Below are 25,151 nucleotides of genomic sequence, written 5' to 3'. Positions count from 1 at the left end.
CTTCTTTGGGCCAACGTCTGGGGCTGTACGTCCTTCAGAGCAGATTGGCTCTTCCGTGAAGTACCTGGCATGCCATAGGCACAAATAACATGCACAGCAAAACTGTTAGTCTAGTAACAACCCAATTCCAAAGGACTGAAAATGGAAGGAGAAGCCTGAAACCAGATTAAAGAAAAAAAAACAACAACCCTCAACACATCAAAACACCTGCATTAAGAAAATACTCCTAGATTATAAATATCACAAAGCTAATTCCTGCTCACCTGCATTCAAAACCGTTCCTTCCGAGGCACTGTCATTGCATCTCCTGTGGGACTACTGAACTTGAATACTATTATTTTTGTTCTAGAATCTGGAAGTAGATCATTGGGTTTAAAAGTTTTTAAAAAACAGCTACTTGCAAAAGTCTAAGGGAACACTTTTTTAAGCGGCCAGTCTTATCAAAACATTGCTCCTTATTAATCCTGAGCTTTTCAATACTTAAAAATGAAAAAAACTTGAAGTACAAGAATGCTCTTCCTTAAATCGGATTGTCACTTTCTTAACTTTCTTTGTGTGGAACATAGGTTGTAACACTCTTGTGCAGATTCCCTAAAAATCATAGTGAAAACAAATTGCCTTTAAACTCACTGCCTATCCCTTTGTGGTAGTAATTTGCACAACTTTCTGTTGGCTCTCACAGATGACCAGCCACTGAACTTCAGCAAGAAGACCACAAATTGATAGGAAAGTTTCAAAAGCCTCAGTGTTCACAGACCGAAATTGTTTTGTTTCAATAAATGCTGGCACACTTGAGTATATTCAGCAAATCAAGAGTAAAAATAAACTAAAAAAAACCAATTCCACACGTGACAAAGCCTCTTGGAGGATGTTTCTTTTAAGAGAGTCTCATTGACTCAAACATGGCCAGCTGATCCTCTAAGAATCAAGACAACCTGCAGCACTCCAGAAGGACACATCTAAGTAATGCTTGAGATGGGAGGATCACCTGAACCTGCCAAACAACATCCAGCAGCTCTGGAGAAGAGGAGCTTGTGTTTTTCTGAATACTCAGCAAGTTCTTCTAAAGCATTTTCACTCTTTCAGTGCTGATACAAACTACTAAACTTGGCCTATTCCCTGTTTCATAGGTTGTTTTTAATTTGGGTTCTATGTTATAAAAAGACATCAAACAAGGTGTGGGAGGGAGAGGTACAGCAAGGAGGGGAAACTCCTTGCTGCCTAAACCTAAAGTCACACAGGAGGACAGCAACAGAGGTAGGAACATTACTGACCTAGGTCCAAATCTGGGGGTTCCTAAATTGGTACCCAGAAAAGTTAATGCAAATTGTAGGAAGTAAAAGCATTGCAATACAGCAACAGAATTAATTAGCATCTTCACTATACCATACCATTCTTAAGGAGAGGTTGCGGGTTTTTTTTTAGTCTTTTTCCTGTGAGAGGGAAAGAAGGTTGTGAGCTGCAACAGAAACTTCTGATGGCCATTTTCTATCACAGGTGATGCAAGGCATCCACAGGTGATCTCAGTCTCCATGCATTTTAAAACCTCTTGTTTGAATATGATCCTACAGTCACACTGGATGCCAATAAGGCATTTCAGTGTTTCCTTTTTTTGTATGGCATCAGTGCAGTCCTGACCAGTACAACTAAGGCACCAACAGTGAATCAAATCCAACCACTTCATAGGTAGAAGTGCCTGATGGTTTTCCTGTACCATTTTCCCTCGAAAACCCCTGAAGTCAGGAGCCTTAGAGGCTATCTGTGAGGATGCTGAGGATTTTAGCAAATAAGAGACTTTTTTTTTTTTCCCCCATTAGTACTTAATTTCTACTCTGAAAACAACTGAGAAAACCCCCGTTTTTTGGAGAAGAGAGGATTTTGCCATTTACCTATGGTCATGTCATCCCTTAATCAGACTACCTTGGAGAGCCAGTCAATGTGGAATGAGTTACCAAGCCTCATTATTAGAAATCATATTGAAGTTCAGTTTGCCAAAGGTATCTCAACAGTCAATGGAAAGGAACAGGCATTCTGAGCAGGCAATTTGTCATGCTCTACAACAGGAAGGGTAGATCACCCTCTCAAGATAAGAATCTTTTCCATTTATGAAAAACAGAGTCTAGATAACCACCTTAGCTCATTTTGAAATAACTTAAATGGAAGGAGATACATGTACTCTCTAAATAGGTAACTTACTCTGCAGAGAATCACACCTTTGCTCTTAAAAATTCAGTGCTTTCCATTTCAGCATGCTGCCCAACTTGTTTTCTGTTCATGGACTCAGCATTATTAATTTTGACTAACATTTGAACACAGTCAAACCACTGAAACCCACCACTTCTTGGCATTTATACAGGAGGGTCGAAGGCATGGAGTTGGGAGTGTTCCATGAGCCTGCTCCAAGGGCAGAAGCCAGCATTCCCCAGCAGACTGACCACTGGGTGAAATCTTTAAGACACACACTGCTGTTAGCATTAGGTCAAGTTTATGCTCTCAAGTAGACCTTTTTACTTCCCTACTTCAGTTGGATGTACTGCTTGTGCAGTACATATCCAGGAATTGCCTAAAATTTCAGAGAATATAGTTAAGAGGGAAGCATAGGCTATTTTAAAATTGGCTGTATGGCAGAGAGCACACAGTAACCAAGCAGCAAATCAACATCTGTATGTACAAATTTTATGGGACTAAGGCAGGACACATTTAAGTACTTACCCAAGATTCAGAAGAAAAACCCCATTGTCAGACTACTGCAGTTTTCAAGAACCATTTCTAATGGGCAAATTCTCTGAAAATGCGAAGATAGCAAGAACAGCAATGTCCTGCTACCTCCTTGCTGACAATTTACACTATGACCACACACAGACTTAGTCTTCCTACATTTTGCTTGATGTCTGTGTACAGTGCATCTTGCTGCATTTCTTAAAGAAATAAATTAGTAAACGCTGAAGTAAGCAAGATTTAAGCTGGCATGAATATCAATGAGCAATTTCAAGTGCCCACCAATATTGTCTATGAGCATAATCCTTGCTGATCCAGGAAAGGTCTGCTTTAATTCCATCTTTTGTCAAAGCCATGGATGACCACCTGTGCTCCACATATTAGTGCTTTAGGTTTTTAAGGACCAACCTTACTGTTCACTTAAATCCCAGCATCTCCCATCAGCAGCGAGACAGATGCAGTAGAAAAGAGCTCAGCACGTGGGAACCACTCAACTGTGATACACTGGGAATCCAAGCTGTAAGGTACATGCTCTGTACCAAGTTAAGTTTTTGCATACTACATTTTAAAACTAGTACATGAAATGGAAGATTTACCAGATGTATTTAAGTGACTCCCAACTTTTTATCAACCACTAAAAAAGTGAAGCAGACCAGTTAACAAAACTGAATAAAAGCAGCCACTCTGCACATTAATTCAATGAAAAGCCTTTACTCTTTCTTTCCTAGATCAAATGGAAATTCCTTCCATTTACTTGCACCTGCCTTGCTATTTTCCCCTCCCACAGCTCTACGTCAGAAATCTCTGGAATTCATTATCCCAGTCCATGATCCTAGTGGAGGTATTAGATCTTTCATGAAGTGATTTCCTCCTGGAGTTTATACAGAGATACAGCTATGCCTGTCTCGAGCCAACAACATTCAGCCTTCCAGTAGCCTTGGGAAGAGAATAAAATTTGACATGCTGTTGACAAAAATTTAACACACTCACCCATTTTAATAAAAATCTACCCAACAGTAGCACTTGCTCATACCTCTGTCAGGGTTCCTAGATAAATGGAAATTACTTGCAATAAAACAGAGGTAAAATTTGCATTAGAACTGCTCATCCTCAGTCATATATAAAAATATTCAGGGATCCTTTTATGAAGTACTAAGTTCCAGTATTATAAAAATCACACTGACGTCATAGTTTCTACCACTGCCATACTCTTAATGTGTGTCAATGAGACAGGGAAAATATTGGAGGGAGAAAAAAACACCCAGTAAGTTTATATGCATTGTTAGTCCTTTAAAAAGAATCACTAAGAAGCATGTTTAACACTAGAAGATGCAGAGTGGGTTACACGACAGCTGAGTTAGTTAACTCTTCTGTATTTCTTTCTGCCACAGTCAAACACAGAGGTTCAAGGAATTTTCCAAGGGTACACACGAAATCATTGGCTTATCAGGAGTGTCAAAGCTTTCCTGGCTCCCAGCTTGGTCTGCTCCCAAGGAAAGGCTGTAGCTCCTCCAGGCTAACCCGGACTCTTGCAAGTGGCTCATGACACACAGAACAGGAGAAGCTGTGAGTTGTTCATAAACAATTTTATTTCAAATATGTGCCCTTTTTGATTCTGGAGAATCATGTCCTCCACCAACCAAAGACAGAACTGATTTGGAAATCTTCCACCTGACTTTTTTGTTGTTGATACCTTGACACCATGTCCCTCCTCCTCCTTGGCAGCTGAAAGTATGGCTCAGGGCGAGCATAAACTTGCACCTTATTCCAAAACGGCTAGAAATACAGTGAACAAAGAATTAGTAAATCAACCACTCAGGGAGGCAGAGGGCTATGAATATACAGACAAATATAAAACATCTCATTGGGATTTTACCAATTTTTTTTTTCTGCAAGTATGATTAAAAACTACTTTGACATTAGGGTCCTGATGTTCCCTCCTCCTCATTCCCCCAACAGAAACGAAGAATTCCAAAATGCTTCATGTTTCTCATGTTTTTTAATAAATATTTAAAAGTCTGTTCCTCTCCTTCCAAAAAAGCAAGTAATATGGTATGGAGTGAACAAGACTGGAGAAAGCATGAGTTTCACAAGGATGAATTGCTGATTATCTCTTCTTACTATTTGGTACAGTTGTGTGCTTTGCATTTCCAGTGGCTTAGATTATAAGACATGAAGCAAGTTATTTTGGATGCTGATGCCAATCTGAGCATTATGGAAAAACTAACAGTTGCCTAGGTCCTGTTACAGGTGGTCATGGACTCATGGAAGTTTCTTGGTTTAATATTTACACGGATGTTTTAAAATTATGGTCTGTGAAATATATTTTCCAAAGATGCTCTTCTATTTGACAAAAAAATAATAAAAGAACCCTTGATCCAAATCCCATCTCTTTTTAACAGTCTTGTTAAAAATTTCAATTCATCAATTTATCTTAGCACACTTAAGAGCAGAATAGAGAATAATGACATTTTTAAAAAAGAGAAAGATGCTGATCTCTAAGGAGACCGTCGCTCTTTTTTCAGAAGTAAATGACACTGAATGGTGCGGATTCGATTCTTTGCTGGGGCAAACTCCGGCTGAAGCTTTAGTGTTGACTCATACCATTTCATGGCCTTTTCAAACTCCTCCTGTGAAGAAAGAAACCAGAGTGCAAAGAGTCAGATTCTAAAAGCAGTGAACACATTTTCTAGGCCTTTCCCATCCCAACCAGTTGTGCAGCACGATGTGCACAAAAGTAACTGAACCAATCCTTGTGATTTAGGGTTTTTTCCCTTCTCCCACAAATAACCGTTTTTTTTTTTTTTCTTTTTCTCAATTCTGCATAATCCATGGAAAGAAGTTATTGCTGAGAATTATTGACCAATGTTCTCACCTTTTCTTTTTAATATACCTCTGTATTCTTGCTGTGAAAGTAACTTTTAAAAACAGATTTCAGAATTTGAGTACATCAAAGCTTTAAAATCATGGACAATGCAAAACCATCAACTTTTCTGAAAAGCTAACATTTTTAGAAACAACCTGAAATTATTTTTAAAAGATTATTCAATAAAAAGAGTAAAATCTGAACAAAAACCCCCCAAAACTTAAAGAGCATACAATAGCTAGACAATTTCAATTGATGAGCTGGACTCCAGGCTGGTAGTTAGAAGCATTCATGTGGAAATAGCACCTATTTTTGTATAGCTGAAATCTCATTACCTATGCCACCCTGCTTTTTTATTAACTAGGAAAGCATGCCAACATCCAATAGTGCATTAGAGGAAAAATCAGAGGAGAAAAGACCCAAAACATTCTGAGGTTTTCAGTCAGTTTCATCACTTATTTTTTCTCTTAAGTTCCTTTTCTCAGTAACTTTAGTAATGCAGTAGAGACAATATGAATTTCTGGCCATATCATAAAGACTAACTAGATCAAGATGAGTTGTGAATCTTGATTTTTTAAAAAGGTGTATTTCAATAGTATATATAGACAGTACGAAGAAATTTCAGTTCAATTCGCAAACTATGTTGGGCATTGATAATCCAGATATTGAAAAAGAACTTCCCTTTTGTTTCTTCACCACAACTTCAAGTTGGGTTTCACTCATTATTCCAAGCTTAGCTCTTCAAGATAGAGACCAAATTCACCATTAATTTTCCAGTATTATAAAGATATCCTGTATTTAGATGGCTGGACAACACAAATTACCAATTGTTTGTTACTGTCTTTACAAAGCTTTGCACACAGCATTCTTATGCCAGCTTCTAAAAATGTTGGCCTTAAAGTACTAAAATAGAAATAGGAGTAAAATCAGGAATAAAAGTTTTGTTTTTCTAAAGATACTTCTTCTTGATGATCATACCCCAATTTCTTGAGCGTTGCTCCTTCAAAATTATTTGTGAGAATAAGACTTTTATACATGTAAGCAGTGTCCCAAAGACAGCCATACCTGGGTGACAGCACACTCACCATTGCTACATAGACATTTGCCAGTGTGAAATGATTAACCACGAAGTGTGGCGCTATTTCCACTGCCATGGTAGCCACAATGATGGCATCATTCCAGAGTCTGGCGTTGTGGAAGATGTTAGCTAGGCTTATTAGTGGTACATCCTGGAGGAGAAGAGCAAGCAACAGTTTCCTTCCATTGCAATTGTCTCAGGATCAGCAAGACAAACAGAAGAATTCACCACCAAACTGCACCCATCTGGTTCCTACCCACTTCCTTCTCTTTCGATGTTAAGACTGATGATCCAGACCTATTTTAATATAAAACTGCATTTGGGCCTAAATGGCCCAAACAAAAAAAAACTCCCATCTACATCCACTCACAACAGTGACAAACGTGACTCTTGGACAGAAAAAACAACTCAAAAATCAACTCATTTAAGTGTATGTACACCTAGTTTTCAGAAACTCTTACATTATTTTTCTCCCCAAAGATGAGATACACTCTTTAGAGACAAGACAAGCTGTTTTGTTTGAGTACCCTCCTTCAGCTCTTACAAAAAAGGAAAGGGAATATGAACAAAGGGGACAGCAGGGAAGTGAAAACATGGTCTAACCATAAGTGCAACAGATGCATCATTTTTTGTCCTGCCTCTGCCACAGAATTGTTATTCTGATGCTGAGTAATAGCTATAAATAAAATTTTCTCAGCTAGACACTGATGGTATGTTCTTTATTTCCTGGATTTCCAGGCTGTGACCTTATCTGACTGAAAAACCTGTAGAGCCCTGGCAGCCATAACAGCCTCTCTTGGAGCTGGGCCTCAACTCTTCAAAGCACAAAATACTGCTTAGTAGGAAGGCTTAGGTGCCTTCAGCAGGACAATAAAAAGTTCTGCATGTCCGTGATCCCTGAATGCTTGATCTTCACATGCCAAGGAATATCTGTCCTGGACAAGTTATTCATGCTTGCAAAGCAGATATTATGGGAGTCAGAATCACAAGAGAAGTTCACAGGAAAATTAATTACCTTTTATTTGGATGAGAAAAGTCAAGAGAAAGTAGCCAAAGTGCATAAAAGCAAAGAGGAGGATAAACCAAAATATACAAAACAGCTTTTAATTCAGTGCTAACTGTGAGTGAAAGTTGCAGCTCTATCTTTACAACCAAATCCAGAATTTTCTCTGGAGGCAGCTTCAATATGGAGCACAAAAACAGGGCACAAATTCAGAGTCATACATCTCAAACAACATTATATCATACTTCTAGAAAACAGCACTGCTCCACCATAATCTTACCAAACTGTAGTTTCCAATCCATAGTCTGACCCTTACAAATCACACAGCTAAGGACTCCTTTCCTGAGGAACCCATTATACAGAAAGACCAGAAAATATGCAAAAGCTCTATGTGTTAGGTCTTGGTTCCAACCTTGTTTTAAATGGATAATGCAAAGAGACAGAACCATAGGAAACATACAAAGGATGTGCACAGGGGATGTGCATTTCTTAGTTGAGGCATTTCTGCTGTTAATGGCTAAATCCTCCTAATAATATCCTAAAAGCATGAATTATTTTATCTCTCAATTTTCAGTGAAAGGTAGAAGACCAAGATTCCAGTGAAGTTTACATTTTTCTATGCTGCACAATTTGCTGCTTAGGTCCCAAAGAAAAGTCTGCTATGTTGAATTGCATTTATCAGTTTGCAAGGGCGAGCTTGGTGTTTAAGAGCAGATATGACAATGCTCAGCACAGCACCTGGCAAGGTGAAGGGTACAGAGCACTTCAGCCAGCTGAAACACTAAAGACAAGACTGTGTCCGAAGTACTGCCTTTTCTTTTTGAGCAAGGAACTGCTGCACAAAGTCAAGGATGAGTGCACTACTGAAATTCACAGCCCAAATGCTTAAGATACAAGCATTTAAATAATTCCTTTAGATAATCACCTCCCACCCTCTCTAAAAGCACAACCAGAAGACATACTCCCCCTCTCTAAAAGCATAACCACAAAACATACTTCCACATCTTAGGTTAGAAGATTTGTCCAGACAAAGGCTGATGAAGACTCAAAGTCCTAACTATCAGGATGAAGTTCAAGTCTGGGATGCCCAGAGAGGTGTCATACCCACTGAATTGCAAGAAATTCCACTGAGCCGTTCATCAGTTATCTTTTTTTTTTTAGAGACAGTCCATACTAAACAAATGGTGAAAATCTTGGTTTTACCTCAACTAGCTAATATCTAATACATTACAGACACCTGATACCAAGTGTTTGCCTTAACAATAGTCTGTGAAAGCTCTGCCATGACAAGCAAAATGTTCTTTTATCTGGGTAGTGGACACACACACGTGTACACACCTTCATGTGATGGGGTGCATAGTGCAATGCTTGCCGTAAACAATCAATTGCCTTCTTTCCTTGGCCTTTCACCCTCCAGTAAAGAGCTGCCATGCTAGAGAGGACCCACGAAGTCTGATTCTGGCAAAAGAAGAACACAAAAAACTGTCATGTAAAAAGTGCTACTGAATACTCCTCCTACCTTTCACTCTTTCAATTTATTTGATATACTGAGGTAGAGGATGTTACACTTAAAAAGAGCATTAAACTATTTAAAAGCAGCAAAAAGTTTCTGACAACATATATGCAATATCCAGGTAAATGAGACTTCCAAATGAAATAAATTCCAAGTGCAACATCATTTCCTTAGGAAAGGAATAGCAGTTAAATAGCTTTCAACAACGACAACAGCCACAACAGCTTCTAACCAGCTCTCTGATGCTGAGCATCTATATGTGCACACACATTACTCAACATGAAGGAAAAAAACTTAGCTAAATTAGCTGATTGGACTTGTAGGCTCCCTGCAGTCACTGGAAAGAGAAAGGATGTCCTGGGATGCAGCTCGGTCCAGAAGCCGGCCAAAGCCCAGCCTCTAGCTGGCTGACTCCCATGCCCTGTGTTACAAAGGAAAAATACTGAGAATTCTGTATCTAATCTCTGCACTAAATGTTCAGATTATTTGGATAAATCCTGGTATCTGCAGGGGAAACTAGCATGTAAAAAAAAAGCTAGTATACATCTAAAGTGAAAAGAAACAATCTTGTAACATGAGGATAACTCATTACTTTCAGGGCATGGAAAAAGCTATATTGGTTTTAATTTCAAAGCACAGTAAGTACTTCAGACAGCTTTTGGTCCAACAGGCTAGGGCCACCAAACTGTTTTCACTAAGCCCTCTTTTCTATAGTAGTTTGGGATATTGTCCCTACTAGCTGTAAATACAGAACAGCAATCCCTGGCATCTCTGTCTGCTTTGTGGATCCTATGACAATTATATCCCTAATTCTCTCATCCTTGGGCTCACAGCTGAGGTCCTTAGTAGCCTTTGGCTAGGAAGCTTGGATTTCTCTGGGGAGAACAGGAAGCATAGGCTTGCACATGGTACCACACCTCTGCCTGAACACATCTGACAGTTCAGGCCAACACTGCACCAGGTAGAAGCATCAGGCTGAAAATACAGGAAGCCCCTTTCAGCTGTCTGACTACTGCATGCCAGGAGCGTTGCTGGATAAGGGAGACATGGTTTAATTCCACTTTCAATAAGCTTCAAGTCAATGTAGCATAAAGAGAAAGAAGAGGGCTGAGAACTGAGAACAGTTTAATAAATCAATAATCAGCAATGCTGCTCACTACAGGGCAGGAAACACTGGGACATTTGACAAGCTTAAGTTTCAGCAGAGAGATATGGAAGACACTTGATGGTATAAGCACAGGATATACCTCAACAAAATACCTGTGAGGGCATTACAGATGCTAAATAGACACAAATCCCTAGTCCAAGTACTAATACATTCCTTGAGCAGGATTTCAGACAAACGATTCGAGACCGGATTGACCACTATGCCAGTCATGAGCAAGTAAGCCCGGGCTTGTAATTTTCTCCTTTACACATACCTTTTCCAAAGCTTTGGCTATTCGAGTACCAACTTGTTCTAGTGACTGTGGTGAATAGTGGTCTTTGCCAAGATTCTGTAGGACCTGTGGAAGAAGAAGCAAAAGTTCTTAGATCCTGGAACCTGGTAAGAGATGTCCCCTTGCTTGTTGGTTGCTTTTTTGCTTGGCATTTCACATTTTACAAATGCTGTAACCCGCTTCAACCTAAATATCACTGGCTATATTGAGTTGATACTATCTGTAAAACAGTGCTGTAACTCCATGGCACTGAATACTAAGAACACTAGAAATTCTCAGTATGCTGAGTTGGACTTTACTTTGACTAATTCACCCATGAAGAGCTATAAATACAGAGACACTAATGGTATTTTAGGATTTCCCTCAGGCCAGACTGTAGATGGCTGGGAAAACATTCTGGTAAAATTTCATGCTGCACCGTTCTTACAGTTTCATCCAGGCATTCACTCAAAGTCACCTCTGGAGATAAGGCACTGAGCTAAATGCACCTTAAATCTGCCATGGTATGGCCTTTTTTTGGTGACAGCCTTCAGCTCTGGCATACCTCTTTCAGTTGACTTTCTCCAGTGTAATGCAAGCTGGCCCGACTAGAGACACCTTGCAGGTGGTCCAGAGTATGCATACTGGCTGGGAGGTTTGGGTTACAAAGGGGTTCCACGGCTGGTTCCTGCAGCTGTGTGGCAAAATCAATGTGTTCTGTAATGCTACAAATGTCATAAAACAAGTCAAATTAGTTAAGAGAACAGAACAGTCATTAGAAAGCTCTCTAGTGAAAGTAAACTACCCAGAACTTGGCAGAATCTCATTTGAGTAGCTCAAGGAGCAAGAGAAATTTGATCTTTCATCTGCACTTGCACTTTTCAAGTCTAACTGATGAAATTCCACATGATGTTTTCAAACTTCTAAGAAATCCTGGAAATTCTTTCTTACTAATATGAAATCTTCAGTTTACAAGCACTGAAGACCACGTAACTTCCTGCTTTGTGTAAGTAAGTTACTCAGGGCTCATATCCAAGATACTCACTCAATGTTTTTAGCAGAAACAGCAAGCCACGTGCTGGCTACAGTTGTGAGCTCTACCCTGCGGAGTTTCAGGCATTCATCAGGACTTGGCCAGCCAAGGCTACGGTAGTCACGCCTTTTTCCTTGAGAAAGTAAAAAAAAAATTTAAAATATATATATATATAAGAAATTTTCTGGAGGGATAAAGACATTCTCCTTCAGTACAATTATTCTTAAAATACTTTATGCCAGTGGATCCTCTACACTATAAAGGTCACTGTCTTGAAGACACATTTCTTTAAGAAAATTCCTGAATCTAAACAGACTGAATGGGACTGGTAGCATGCACAGGCAGAACCAGATTGTGTGCAAGACAGATTAGGAGATCAAGTCTGAAAATCTGTTTCATTACACTTTTCCCAAAAGTGCAGATTAAGAACAATTGCCAATCTTGTTTACAGGTCATGTCGCTACTTAAATGTCCTTAAACCAAATTTGTGAGCCATCAATAATGTTCTACAGATACAATTAAAAACTAATAAAAGTTGATTGGTCTATCTGTTGGCAATTCCAGGCAAAAAATACTGCCAATACTGTTCAATGAGTATTGCCTAAGACACTCAGTGGCTCTTACTGTGTTCTTACACTCAACATAGAAACCTTCCTGAAACTATTTAACAATTACACTTCAGCTCTCCCATTTTGCAGAGAAGCAAAGCAAGGCAGGGAAAGTTTAAATAACTTACTTTATGCTAACAAACAGATCATTAAGAGAAACATGAATCTGATCTTCACATCTGAACTAAAGCCTACTGAAATCTTTCCCTCAAATTTGATGGATACTATATCAAGTCCTAGGAAATTTGCCTGCGTTAAATGTTAGCAAACATTTTCCTCTTGTATCAGAAACATCCAAACTATCTGGAAGATAAGAAAACTTTGTATTTTCCTTCATATAGCCATAGATTTGCACAGTGGGAAGCCAAGTTTAACAACATTCCAGTCTATCAAACTAGCTGTGTAGACAATATTTCAGTATTTATTTCTAGTTGCATGAAATTTTGCCCATTTGGATGCAATGTCTATTTCTCATCCAAGTTACAGTCAACCACTTCATCAGATTTTGCAAATAACAAAGAAGTCTGCAATACCATGTATTTTGAAAAGTATTGTGATAAAGGGGAAATTAATTTCAAGATACAACGGGAAATTTCAAAGGGAAATGATCAGTTCTCATCACTACCACTGTGAACTATATGATTGTAAGTTCTCATTGGCATGAAGAGCAAAGGACATAAAGAGGTATGGAAATCCTACAGACAAAGTTCAGTAGTCTGGGAAGGAGTGAAGCATACAACAGTTACCATCATTTCTCCATTCTACAGAGAACTCTCCAGGTGATCTTCAATTTACTTAAATTTTGATTATTTAGTTCTTGCAAAGAGGATGTCAGCAGATCCTGCCTCACAGGAATGTTGGGAAGATTACCTTACAATCAAGGGATGCTATGTTTTAAAGCCACAAAAGTAACTCAGAGGGAAAGAAGATAAACACTGAAGAAAGGACAGGTGTGTGGTCACAAATGATAGTCTTTTTTCACATATTCCTTCCCTCCTCCCATTTAAATATTTAATTCAATAACCTACATTTGTTAGTTGCTAAAAAAAGGAGGTTGTTAAAGATTTAATGTAAAAGCCTTCAAAATGTGAAATCACTTTCCAGGTCATCAAATCATCAAGGACTAAGATGCACTGTAGAATTTTGCTTACATATCAGTCCCACAATATTAAGATTTTAGATCCATTGAAAGGTAAGACAAGAAGTATGGGGGGGGTCAATTACTTGGGTTTTATTATTTGGCACCATATTAACAGGTTATTCTCCAGTTCCTCTTATTCAACTAGCAAAAACTGCATCTGCCTCTCAAAAATCTCATCTGTGTTGGTGCAATACTATTCTTCTGTAGCTACAGTGTTTTCAAAGACAGTCTCTAAGTTTTCTCTTATAATATCACTGAACAATTATAGCAGAACACTTGATTTTTATTTATTTACTTTATTTTTATTAGACTAAGCTTTCAGCTCTCTTTGAGTTGTAGCTCTTACGTTTAGCAAGAAGTCAGTACAAATTTTTATTCCGCATCCTGATTAACTCTTCTGCCCATTCAGTTTATCAAAAGAGACCTAAGTCCTCTCTCTCTCTCTCTCTCTCTCACAATTCCTACTTACAATATCTACCTTGATCATTCTCCACTCTCATCACCTCATCTCCAGAAGTTTTGGAAATTAACTAGAAAGTTTTCATTCAACACATCAAGTTAGGCTGCACTTCATCAAGAAGGTGCAGATGGAAGAGATATCTTATTTTTCCATGTACTCATCTAGAAGAGACATTTCACTATGTAGTTTTTGTGATGTGTATTTTCAGCAATAAACCAGTGTAATATAAAGGCTGCAAAGGAAATAAACCATAGTAACACAAAAGCTGCAAATGATTGGCTTTCTCTAGAAGTAGCAGGTTACCTATTGGTCCAGGAGAAGGTATCTTTGGTCCACTGATCTCCAGAGCAGTTTGGTAGAAGTTTTCATTTTCTGCATTAGTCCCTTCTTCCAAATTTCTCCCAGCTGGCTCCTGGAGATCCAAGCTTTCAGCTTTCGGTTTCTTTAAACGTTTGACCTGAAAAGTGATCTACCAAAAGAACAGTATTAGCAAGGTTAACAGTAAGAAACACCATGACTGTTATCAAATCCAATGCACTACTTGTTTCAGCCCAAAGACGTTACAGCTGAGATCTTGGTCTCTCTCCATTCCTCCCCATCTCAACTCATTCTTAAAGCCTGCTCCCTTTCATTGCATCACACCCTGCAAACCATGTATACAACTTCTGACCTCCAAAATTGGAGAAAATCAGTTTAACTGCTGGAGAACTGAAAGGCATTTTCCATTATCTATTTTACTGGTAACACGACAACAAGAGGGATTTCAGTGTTTTCATGCTAACCAGAACTTTTGGTTAAAATCTTTTTTAATTTTTAACTGTCAGCAAGAAGTTGCTGATGGATTGAAACTACTTGTTCACTTCACACCATCCATCAATAACTACATCTTTTAGGCTCATAGGGGAAGTTCATAGTCTGTATCTCCCAGTGTTAAACCCCTTGAACTGTTCTCATCTTCCCATCCTCCAGAACATTTAGTACAAGACCTAGGTAAACTCATTCAAACTTACCCATTCAGCCTCATCATCATCATCACCACAGTCCCCAAAACAGGAGCTAGCAAGTCCATCCTGAGATCCCTTCTTCAGGACCCGGATTCCCTGCAAGTCCATCCGACGACCTTTTACCTCCAGTGCCCCTTCAAAACCTTCCTGAGGCCAAGAATTTTCAAACTCATCCACCAAAGCCAGCATCTCTTCAGACATCTGATCGTCTTCTAAACCCTCCACTCCTTCTGAACCATTGCTTTCTGCAGTGACTGTGTCTAAGAGGGAACACCATAACAAACTTCAAAAATTATTTTCCCTGTGCTTTTACAAATTGTACAAAAAGAATCCTTTTTCTGTGACCCGACTTTTCCACTTGCACAACCCAAGTATCACTGACTACTCACTGCACACTGCAAAAAGAGAAAACTAGTTAATGCTGACCTCCTCAGTGCAAATAAACATCCCCGTTGTACTTGGAGAAGAACAGTGAAGAGAATGAAACTAGTTTATGGGTTACTTGTTACTTTATGGACAGAGAGCGGAAAACACAGTTTTTCAGTGAAAAATAGACAGCTCTTCTGAAAAATCTAGAAACCATTTCATTTGCCAGAACTGATTTTGTAAGGCTGACTTACTTTCCAGTCTCAAGAAAGAGGGATCTCTTGCTGAACTCTGAATAAGGACTTCTGGATCTTCTGTACCTCCCTCAGAGTGTCCTTCTGTCACTGCTGTAGCTGACTCATAGTGGTCATCAAAGTATTTCTCCTTGCCATAACTGCCATCTGGATTTTTCTCATGACAGTGACCTGAAAGAGAGAAATTTACTGATATACCATGAGAAAAAGCTCCTGCTGGATCTGCTGGATACAAGTGCAGAAGCTGTATTGTGGAAGCTACCATCTTCTAGTTTTCTGTAGATTTTCTATGTTTTTAACCTATGGATTAAAAGAATAATTCTACCAAGTATGAAAGATTCATTCAGTGATTTAAAAAACTGATCTGCCTACTGGCAAGGGAGATCATGTAAAACAGTTACAGGAAACTATGGTATTAGGTATATGCTGTGAACTACTAATGCAAGAAAAATCAGCTACTTTTCAAGGGAAGGCTGCACAGGAGAAATCAGCATGTGTAGGTAGCCACTCCAATGAACACTCCCAAGACATGTTTTAGTGACAATGCACCATATGAGGTTTGCCTGCCACATGAACTTTCACTTAAGGCACCACAGTGGTCCCCATGCTCACGTGCAAGAGAAAAAAGGCCAAGGCAGACTGATCTGGGAATGCCAGACTGACCTAGCCAGCGACAGAGTATGTTGGCATGACTAGCTCATGAAACAGAAAGATAAAAGCTACGAGCATTAATCTGTGCAAAAAATCAGAAGTTTATACAGCTGAAAGTTTAACATCTATAATTTTGTGCTCAGGTTGCAAGTTCACATTCCACCAAATGCAAAGATGTAAGAATAACATTGGGAAAAACCCAAAGGTAGAGTAAGCAATAAGCAGAAACAGGAAAGTGAACACTTGCAGCAGTTGCCTTTGACATCCTTCAGTGCCACATAAACATTTAAAGGGTGGCCACCTGCATCTTGGTAATAATGATAATAACTACATTTTAACTACAGATCTCAGATTCTCTAATGCTAATTACTTTCCACAGGCAGAGGTGCTTAGGGAACACAGGCACTACCACCATTCTCCACATGTGTGAGAGGCTGGGAACTGCCCTGAAGCCCAAGGCGCAGCTACGGGGCTGAGACACGGACTGGGGACACTTGTCACACCTGACCACGCTGAGAAAAACATATTCCATGTACACAGCTACTGCTTTCAAACCTTTCCATCATTTCAATCACTTGTGAGTGAAAACAGTATACACAGCCAAATGAATTAAAAAGCACACAGCTGAATAAAAGAAAAACTAAATGCATTAGATTCTCAAGTACATTTCCCATTTTACCTTCTCTGAGTTAAAACTGTATTTCCCCAGGCATACGGGAAGCATTATTTTTTTCAAGCAGCAACATAAAATAACAAGAATGTGCTTAAAGTAGATCAGCGACCCCTTTCTACTTCACACAATGATCCTATGTTACAAAAGAATAATTCTAGGTTTTACACCTTTATCAGGCCAGTGGGATGAGAGGATGGTTCTAACTCTCATGTAAATGTAACCTGTTCCACTGCTTCTCTGCCAAGTGAAACCACAGCTTTTAGCTCTCTGCTTCTCCATCTGGGAACACTCAGGTGTCATCTCTAGAGGAGAAACAGACCATTATTTTCTCTGTTTGTGTGGGTGTGAGTGACCAAAACCAAACAAATTAAACTAGATTTATAAATCGTTTGGGAAAACTATTTCTTGTCCTACTTTTTCTGCTGTATGTAAGAAGACAAACAATGGTATGAGGAAATTTATGAAACAGAAGTAGTTAATCTTATAAACTCTTCTAATATCTACCACACAGTTATAGTCAGCCTTCCCTACTCTATCAGTCATTGATTCTTTCTTCAATCCTCTGCCCATCTCTCCCATTCTGCCAAAATAACTTAATTGGTTTCATATTAAAAAAAAAAGATAAAACAATCACTTCAATATATGGAGAGCCTCAAGTTTAGTTATGAGAAATGGTGCACACAGAACACTTAAGCTGCCCCCACCTGACACCAACCCAGCCTGATTTCAATACAAGTCAGTAATGTGATGACCACAATTTCCTTTGCTGAAGATCCACTCATCATTAGTATAAAGAAAGAAGCAAAGGGGCTCAAACCCAGACAAATATTTTCAATTGAAATAAAAATGCCCAAAAGAATTTTAAAAGCTGGAAAGTGCAAACAGAAGGGAAAAAAAAAAAGATGGCACTTAGAATTCTACTTAACACCAACTCCGTTAATATTAATTTACAAACACTGACAGCTAAAAACAGACTAAATGACTGTGCTGGCTTTCTTGGGATCTGAGAGCTGCTATATATAGAAACCTGAGTGACCTAATTTTTTCAAATTGCTGCTTTCAGTTGTCTGATGTTGCTGTAGACAAAAATGCTAATTGAAAAAGCAATGGAAGTTGAAGATGTCTAGTGAGTGAACCATGAAGCTAGTGGTACTGAAACACTGCAATTCAGAACTTCACAGCCTCTGTCAGGCAGATGTTGAAACCCAGCAGGAAGTCCAGTGTGAGACCAGCAAGGGAACAACACAGCCCCAAACTCCAGGCACATCCTCTGTCTGTGGAACTTCGGCTGTATCACTGCAATACTTACAGCACCTTTGTTATGTGAAGGACAAAAGTGACCAGTGACCTGCAAATGCTCAGCTACTTTCACATATATTTCACATATATTCTGGCTGTCTAAATCTGCACATATGAATATTAGGTGTAAAGTCCTGACACGGTGATATTACAAAACTTAGAAGTCTAAAATTTCTACACTGTATGTGTTAAGTTCAGCTTACTCCAGCCTAAAAAATTTACTAGAGAAGGATCACTTTCTTGCTCATTTATTTTCTGAGAGCAGCTATTGTCACTCTTCCTATTGATTTTGTAGAGCTAAGAAAGCTCAGAGGGAAGTGGATCAGAGTCTGCCTTACCATATGTATTATGAGACCTGGTTACCAAATTCCAGCCATTGAAGCAAAAATCATAGTGCTGATACAAACAAGTGTCTAGGCCTTTATTTAAGTGGTGCAAATAACACAAGTAGTCTGTACCAGGTTAATGTAGAAAAAATGCAGGAAAAAAACACAGAATAGTTCCTAACTTGCAAAGGAAATCCTCTGGAGAAAAAAGCAAATACAAACTCTAAAGTGAAGCACTGAGACCTAAGAGATTAAAAGCAGAGCATGGAACTGTTTATTATAGGACTCTACTCCCATATTGTTATAACTTGTAATTTTTTTGGCCAGTGTGAACACATTTGTACAGCATTAGCACAAACCAAACTTTAAATGCAGGAAACATTTGCTAGATAATTCATGCCATTTAGTATCAACCACCTACATGATTTTCAGGACCCCTCCTATATGCCCACCAAAGCTGCAGTAACTACTGCAGCTGGTAGGGCAAAAAAAAACTAGAAAAAAAGTCAGGCTCAAGTTCTTTAGGAATGGGGCGATTCTGAACTCTTAAGCAGAAATCCACTTGCCATAAGGAGGGAAGCACCCAGTGTTGACATGAGTCACAAGGAAGGAGAAATATTAGGAGGGAGACACAATACAGTAACTGACATTTATGACTTGCTCCATCTATGAATGGGTAACAAATCCTTATTCTGAACCATACTTAATGTTGCAAAAGTCACACCTGGAAACCATTATGAACTTTCCTCATTACATATGAACTTTTCCGGTGCTACGTGTTTGGGTTTTGTTTTTTTTTTGTCTAAGAGCAAATTTCTGTTAATTTGGGTGATCCCAGATGCTCAGATTGAAAGCCACTCACCTAAGGCAAGGAAAGAAATGTGGGAAGTACAGAAAAGAGGAAAGATGAACAAACAACACCCCAAGAACACCACATGGAAGTGCTGTACCTCGAGTAAGGTCTTCTAAGTAATCAAACCTCACCATTAAGTTAGGCATTGATTGTTCTAAAAATGTAGCTACAGCCACTGTAGCTGTTTGTTTCCTGTGGTTCTCTCTGGCATAGAGAATGAGGCCAGGTTAAGTATTTTCACTGTTTGATTCCTATATACCAACTAAAGATACATGTAATCAATAGCATTAGAAATAAAAAGTAAAATTATCTCCAAGTGTCTTCGGTCAGCACAAAATTTTTACTGACATTTAGTTCTTTTTCAGTGCAGAGACTGCAAAATATGGCATTTCTAACTCCAGCATCCTAGGTTTATGAAATTTTTTCAGTCCTAACTTCTAATGTTGTACAGACTAGTTCCCTTAAATTTTTTTGGTACATATTTAGAAATTACAATGGCAGAATAATGCCTCAGAACTAAAAATCAAGTCATTTTAAATTTAGGTACTGATTTTTTTTTCCCCTACCGTTTGGAATAAACAGAGCTGCATTATCTCCTGAATTATTACAAGAGTCAAGGACTGTTGCTGTAGCCAGTGACTTGCATTAGGTTAGGCAAAATGCATGTTTATCTAGAGATATGTGTCACTTAAATTATTTGCCTCTTTATGGGTAAACACAGCCAAGAGAGAACTCTACTTAATACAGATGTAAGTCACTCTAATACCTGAGTTGTCAGAGTAGAGAACAAACTGAAACCAAGCTGCTAACAGGAGTTATTAACTCCATACTTATTTTTATGAATGCTTAAAACTAGCATTCCCCACAGTGAAATTCAGTAAAGACAGGTCTTTTTTTTTTTCCTTTTTACAGCAGGAATGACATATCACTGAGCTTAATGGAAATAAGTTTCAATCCCTGCACGCAGATGAAGTCTCATCTACAGACACGTCAGCAGCAGAGCTTCAATGAAGACTCTTCTCTTTGCTTTTGCTAGTCACTGCTTACACACATGCAGAGACACATAAGTCAGAGGGGGTGGGGTATTACCACTTTACATATGACAGTGGGCAACCAATGCTGCTCAGTGGTCACATGAAAAATCTGGGTGTGCTCACTACTTGAGTGACATTGTATATTTACAATCAGGCTAAAATATATTAATTACAGAAATTAAACTGAAACCCAGCACATGGTCACCCACCACTTTTATAGAACCAGTCTTGTTTAGTGCTTTGTGTCACAGGCAATATAATTTCCCAGGGTTTGCAATCTAGAATGAGAGACTTCACCTATCAGAATCTTTTGTACATCTAGAACTACTGGGATCCCAGTCATCAATATTTGGGCTAAATGAGCACCTTAAGAACTGTCTTATGTTCTGCACCACAGTGACTTTGTTGCAATCTGACATTCACAAGCCAGGCAGTGTCACAGGGAAGTGCTGGTTGGGAGACCATCCTCTAGACAATATAAAAACATGAACTTTGACTTTCCTGGCAATGTTAACACTGGTGATTAACACACTGCATACTCTAATTACCTTGATCTTTCAAGGTGAACATGGTAATTTCCTAAAGATCTTCTGACACATTAACAGCAACCATGCTATTCCAATCACATATGGACATAGATTTGATTGCAAAACATTTGCTAAGGGAAAAAATCCAACCCACCTATTTTGAGGTGAGTTTTAAAACCAATAGGATGAGCAGTAACTACAGAAGAGACATAACTTTAGCAGTTATTGCTGCTCTGCTTACCTTGATCATAAATTAACATGGTTCTATTTTAGATTTTGCTCTAAAATTAAAGCAATCCTTTTCTTTAATAAAAAAATATGTATTTATACTTCAAAATGAATCCCATGATTGAGCTCTGAAAGCAGAAACTGCTAGGACTGAATAGCACTGCCATCAAAAATGTTACAGAAAGGTCACAGGCCATATCTGCTAAACTGTACAACAGTGCTGCAATAAAACTCCAGGAGCAATGCCAAAGGAATTTCTTCTTTCCACACACACAAGCATATAAAAAATACAACTAAAGAATTTTCAGTTAATTTTTAGTGAAAAATGATCACCAAAAGTGATAGAACAGGTAAGTAAAAGGAGAAGAAAACCAGAAGTTATAATTAGAATTAGCTGGCTGTGCAATTCTGACCTGTGAATGTTGGCTAGGTCTGTATTTATCTCAAGAAAAATACACCAGATCTACCATATATCCACTGTGCACTACAGGACCCAGGGAAGATACAAAGCAGATGGGCTTTGTACACAACACCTGCAGAAGCATAAAACACTACAGAGCCTTGCTGCTGACTTGAAAAGCAAGCAGCCCAAGCAGTGGCCAGTCTTGCTCTCTCTGAACCTAACAGGATCACTCTGATTTCAGCCACGCACGACTCGGCTCCAGAGCAGGAACACCAGCACACCTCCAGTGCCTTTTACAGTTGTTTACTGGATAAACCACTAAAAAGATGTAGCTACTACCCATATATCATCATAGAATCAGTTCTGGATAACAAAAGACAGATTGCAGTAAGATCCCACTCTGATGAAAATAAGTAGCTGTATGGGCACCAGAAAATAATAAGGAGTGTAGCATCCAAATTCTGAACTAAGCTTTTAATGTGTTTTCTCCCTACACACAAAACACTACTTGATAATTTTTAGCTTTTTCCTTTAATATAAATCCTCCTTTGAAAAGCCAGAATTTATAGACCAAAAATAAACATTTTCAAAGGACAGGACAAACTGCTGATTGAAAAAGTGAAGTATCGAATACAAATAATGAAAAGCAAAATGAAGTATTTTAAAAGCTGATTTTCATCAATTTCTGCCTTTGATAGCCAGCTGCCCTTCTTCAAAGATGATGAGAGGTGTGCTCAAAAAGGAATAGTCAAAGAAAACACTACGTAAAAAGCTTTCATTTGATGCATAGCACAAACCAGGATGATAATTTATGCCATCAAAATTTAGACCAAAGTGCACGAAACGAAGCATACAGAAGTTCTTTTTTATTATTTATTGCAACAACAGCTTCCCAGTTAAGAGGTTTATATGGTGAAACTGTTCTCACTTGTCAGAAGTTTCAAAATCTGATTTGTAGCAAAAAAGCTGCCTCTACATTGGCTTAACTATAGATTTAAAGGTTATCTATCTGTCTCATCACAGCAGTTCTGATTAAACCTTTCAAAACATACAAATGCCAACAATATATAACCAGATTTCTTGATCATATTGAGAGAAATACCTCACACCACTGTGTAACAGACCAGTCCCTGATGAACAGATACAAAAATTCTCCTTATGAAATATAAAGCAGTACTAAATAAAACATGGGGAAAAAATTAAAGAGAAAGACAAACCTATTTAAAATAGAATATAATGCAGTTTAACAAGGGACATGCATGCAAAATATCCCGAAGAATTCCGTAGGCTACTCTGTAAGAGAGTAGAAAATGTCAACCTTCCCCCCACCAACAGGGAGGGGAAAATCAAAGAGACTGATTGCCTAAAGTCTTCAGTCTCCTCCTTCCTCTCCACCCTCTAAAACAGGAGATTATTTTTTTCATGATGCACATCTAGGAGCAGAAACTTATTCTATGATGGCAGGAATAGGGCCTAAAGCATAGAAATACCTAAACATCTATATGTAACCTTCCCAGTCTGTCAGTGAATAAAAGAAGACTAGAAAAATATCTCTTTCAGAGGAGCCTGTTTCTATGTATAGAGCAGGAAGGTAAGTAGCCTTCCAGTCTGATTTCAGTCTGTGCCTCAGAGGTAATGATTTTTTTTCTTCTTGTTTCCTTTAGGGAGAGAAAAATAAAGCAAGAGAAATAAGCACATAAAAGTTCTGAAGACAAAGGCTTGTCCTCAGTGACTTCTCCTTGGGCCAGATTTTTTTACTGTAGACAAGAAAATAGTTACTTATGAATTTCTTAACAATAAACATTCACCCACAGTAGATTCCAATACAAGGCTTGCTATGAGTATTACATTTCTAATATTTACATCCCTGTACACAACACAATTCTGAAATCTGTTTATGATTAAGCCAAAGACAATTCCCAGTTTAAGTATTGCTACCATAAGCAAAGTCTACAGTGGCCTGCATTTTTCTGCTCTTTCTAATCTTTCCTCTTTTCCACATATCTGTTACTCTAAACCTCACATATTTTTTAGATCCTAAGTATCTATGAGCTCAAGCCTAAAAAGAACTTTAAGTACAACAGTAACCTTCTACTGAGAAATAGCACCATATAGTTGAGCTCTATGAGAGTTAATAACTCCACTATGGACTATGTTAGCTTCCCACTTCTCTGAATGCATGGGGTTGAAACTCCAAAGCCAAGGAAAGGCCTTGTGTGTGTGTGTCTTGATTACCACTTTGTAAGGTTTGCATCATATACTGGAATTTAAACAATATACCACAGGGACTTGATTACATGCTTTTTATTCTGATAAACTGTTTTGAGAGGCTGTATTTATGTTGATCTGTATCTCTTTAAGCTATACTGCTCAGCAAAAGCAGACTCATAGTCAGACTTCATCCCTGACAATTTCTAGATTTGTTTGGAATAGATATCCATGCAATTGCTCCTCCTAACTGGACATCAAAGTAGAGGTACTGACACACACAACAAACCAGTGTAAACTGGCCAGGCAGGCCTGTCCCTTACTAATCTGAGAGAGCTTTTAAGTGCTTGGCAGTTTGCCTGACAAGGCACATTCTACACAAATCTATTAAAGAGCAGAATTGTTGCTGTAAATAGAATTAAAAAAAAAAAAAATCCTGGAGCTGATGGTTGTGATGATCAAGATTAGTCTTTTCTTAAGTAAGGAATACCTGCAGAAAGTTATGTTTGACAAGAATACTGCCAACCACTCTAGATTAGAATTCAACAAGAAAACAGTCTTCTCACACTGCCAGAGCAGTACAAAGCTACAGAATAGTTACTGCAGAAAGACTAAAAAGTTTTGAAAGAATGTCTCTTCTCCCCAAAATGGCCACATTCAAGAAGCTTCAATCTCTTCCTCTAGGGAAATGCTGAACTGTCCTAGTTTCAGTTTCTAGTAGCCAGAACAGATGATAGATTTAAAGCTTTGAGGACAGTCAGAGCACAACACAAACTCACATGAACCAGGCAACCAACCTTAAAAGGAAAAAACAAATCAATAAAGCAGACAGAGCAAGGGTAGTTAAGTGCCTGGCACTCCGTAGCTCAGCGTGCAGTGCTCATTTTAATCTGAGCACATGGCATTGCATGCTGCTTTGAGACAACCTCCACATGACTCACTACAGGCTGAGGCCACACTTCACCACTTTACAAGTTCTCAGATTTAAGCCAAGTGAATACAGCCTTCAAGGTCTCAGCCACTTGCTAGTGACACAAAACTACACATTGTCACTTTTCCCAAACGTGGGGAACACATGTTCTTTTCTCTTCCAAACATGCTTTAACCAACTCACTAATTCAGTGTGAGCAGCTCAACTATGAACATGTTTGTGAAACTACATCTCCCTGCAGATGTAGCTGGGGAATTACTATTCCTCCTAAAAAGGCCGTTGAACATATGCAGTTGTTGGAACTTTTTTAATAGGTGCAGCTCTTGTCCTAATTGTCCAATTAAGGTTCAGTAAGAAATTTTAGCAGCTACATGTAAGTAACTGCCACTGGCAAAGACAGCCTCTCAAACCTCCTAGATCCTCCTAGAGAGGAAGACAAATCACAAATTTAAAATTTTCTCTACATTCTTGTCACAGAAAAGCACCACACACATTGCAGAGAAATGTTAATACATCTGATAACTGAAGGGATCAACTTTTGAAAATTTATTTGGAG

At 38.6% G+C, this 25,151-nt stretch overlaps 1 protein-coding gene across 2 annotated transcripts in view; it reads right to left on the bottom strand.

The window, feature by feature from the left end:
• Positions 1-4,285: 4,285 nt before the first annotated feature.
• The window catches only part of TTC17 (tetratricopeptide repeat domain 17), a 55,424-nt gene continuing 34,558 nt past the window's right edge, over positions 4,286-25,151 (bottom strand). Inside the window, exons 17-25 of one of the 2 annotated variants that reach the window (XM_014873529.2) lie at positions 15,463-15,633; positions 14,849-15,102; positions 14,142-14,307; positions 11,642-11,762; positions 11,162-11,321; positions 10,600-10,683; positions 9,004-9,123; positions 6,670-6,813; positions 4,286-5,348 (exon numbers count right to left, since the gene is read on the bottom strand). In XM_014873529.2, the coding sequence (XP_014729015.1) occupies positions 5,217-5,348; positions 6,670-6,813; positions 9,004-9,123; positions 10,600-10,683; positions 11,162-11,321; positions 11,642-11,762; positions 14,142-14,307; positions 14,849-15,102; positions 15,463-15,633 (1,352 nt within the window). In that variant the 3' untranslated portion in view covers positions 4,286-5,216. Of the gene's footprint in view, positions 5,349-6,669; positions 6,814-9,003; positions 9,124-9,360; positions 9,600-10,599; positions 10,684-11,161; positions 11,322-11,641; positions 11,763-14,141; positions 14,308-14,848; positions 15,103-15,462; positions 15,634-25,151 lie in introns of those variants that run through there. The other variant, XM_088166812.1, reaches the window with a different exon arrangement.

The sequence above is a fragment of the Sturnus vulgaris genome, chromosome 6 (genome assembly GCF_052056855.1).
Source record: "Sturnus vulgaris isolate bStuVul1 chromosome 6, bStuVul1.hap1, whole genome shotgun sequence".
Lineage (NCBI taxonomy): Eukaryota > Metazoa > Chordata > Aves > Passeriformes > Sturnidae > Sturnus > Sturnus vulgaris.
Note: the sequence above shows the minus strand (reverse complement) of the source record. Positions and strands in the feature narration are given on the sequence as shown.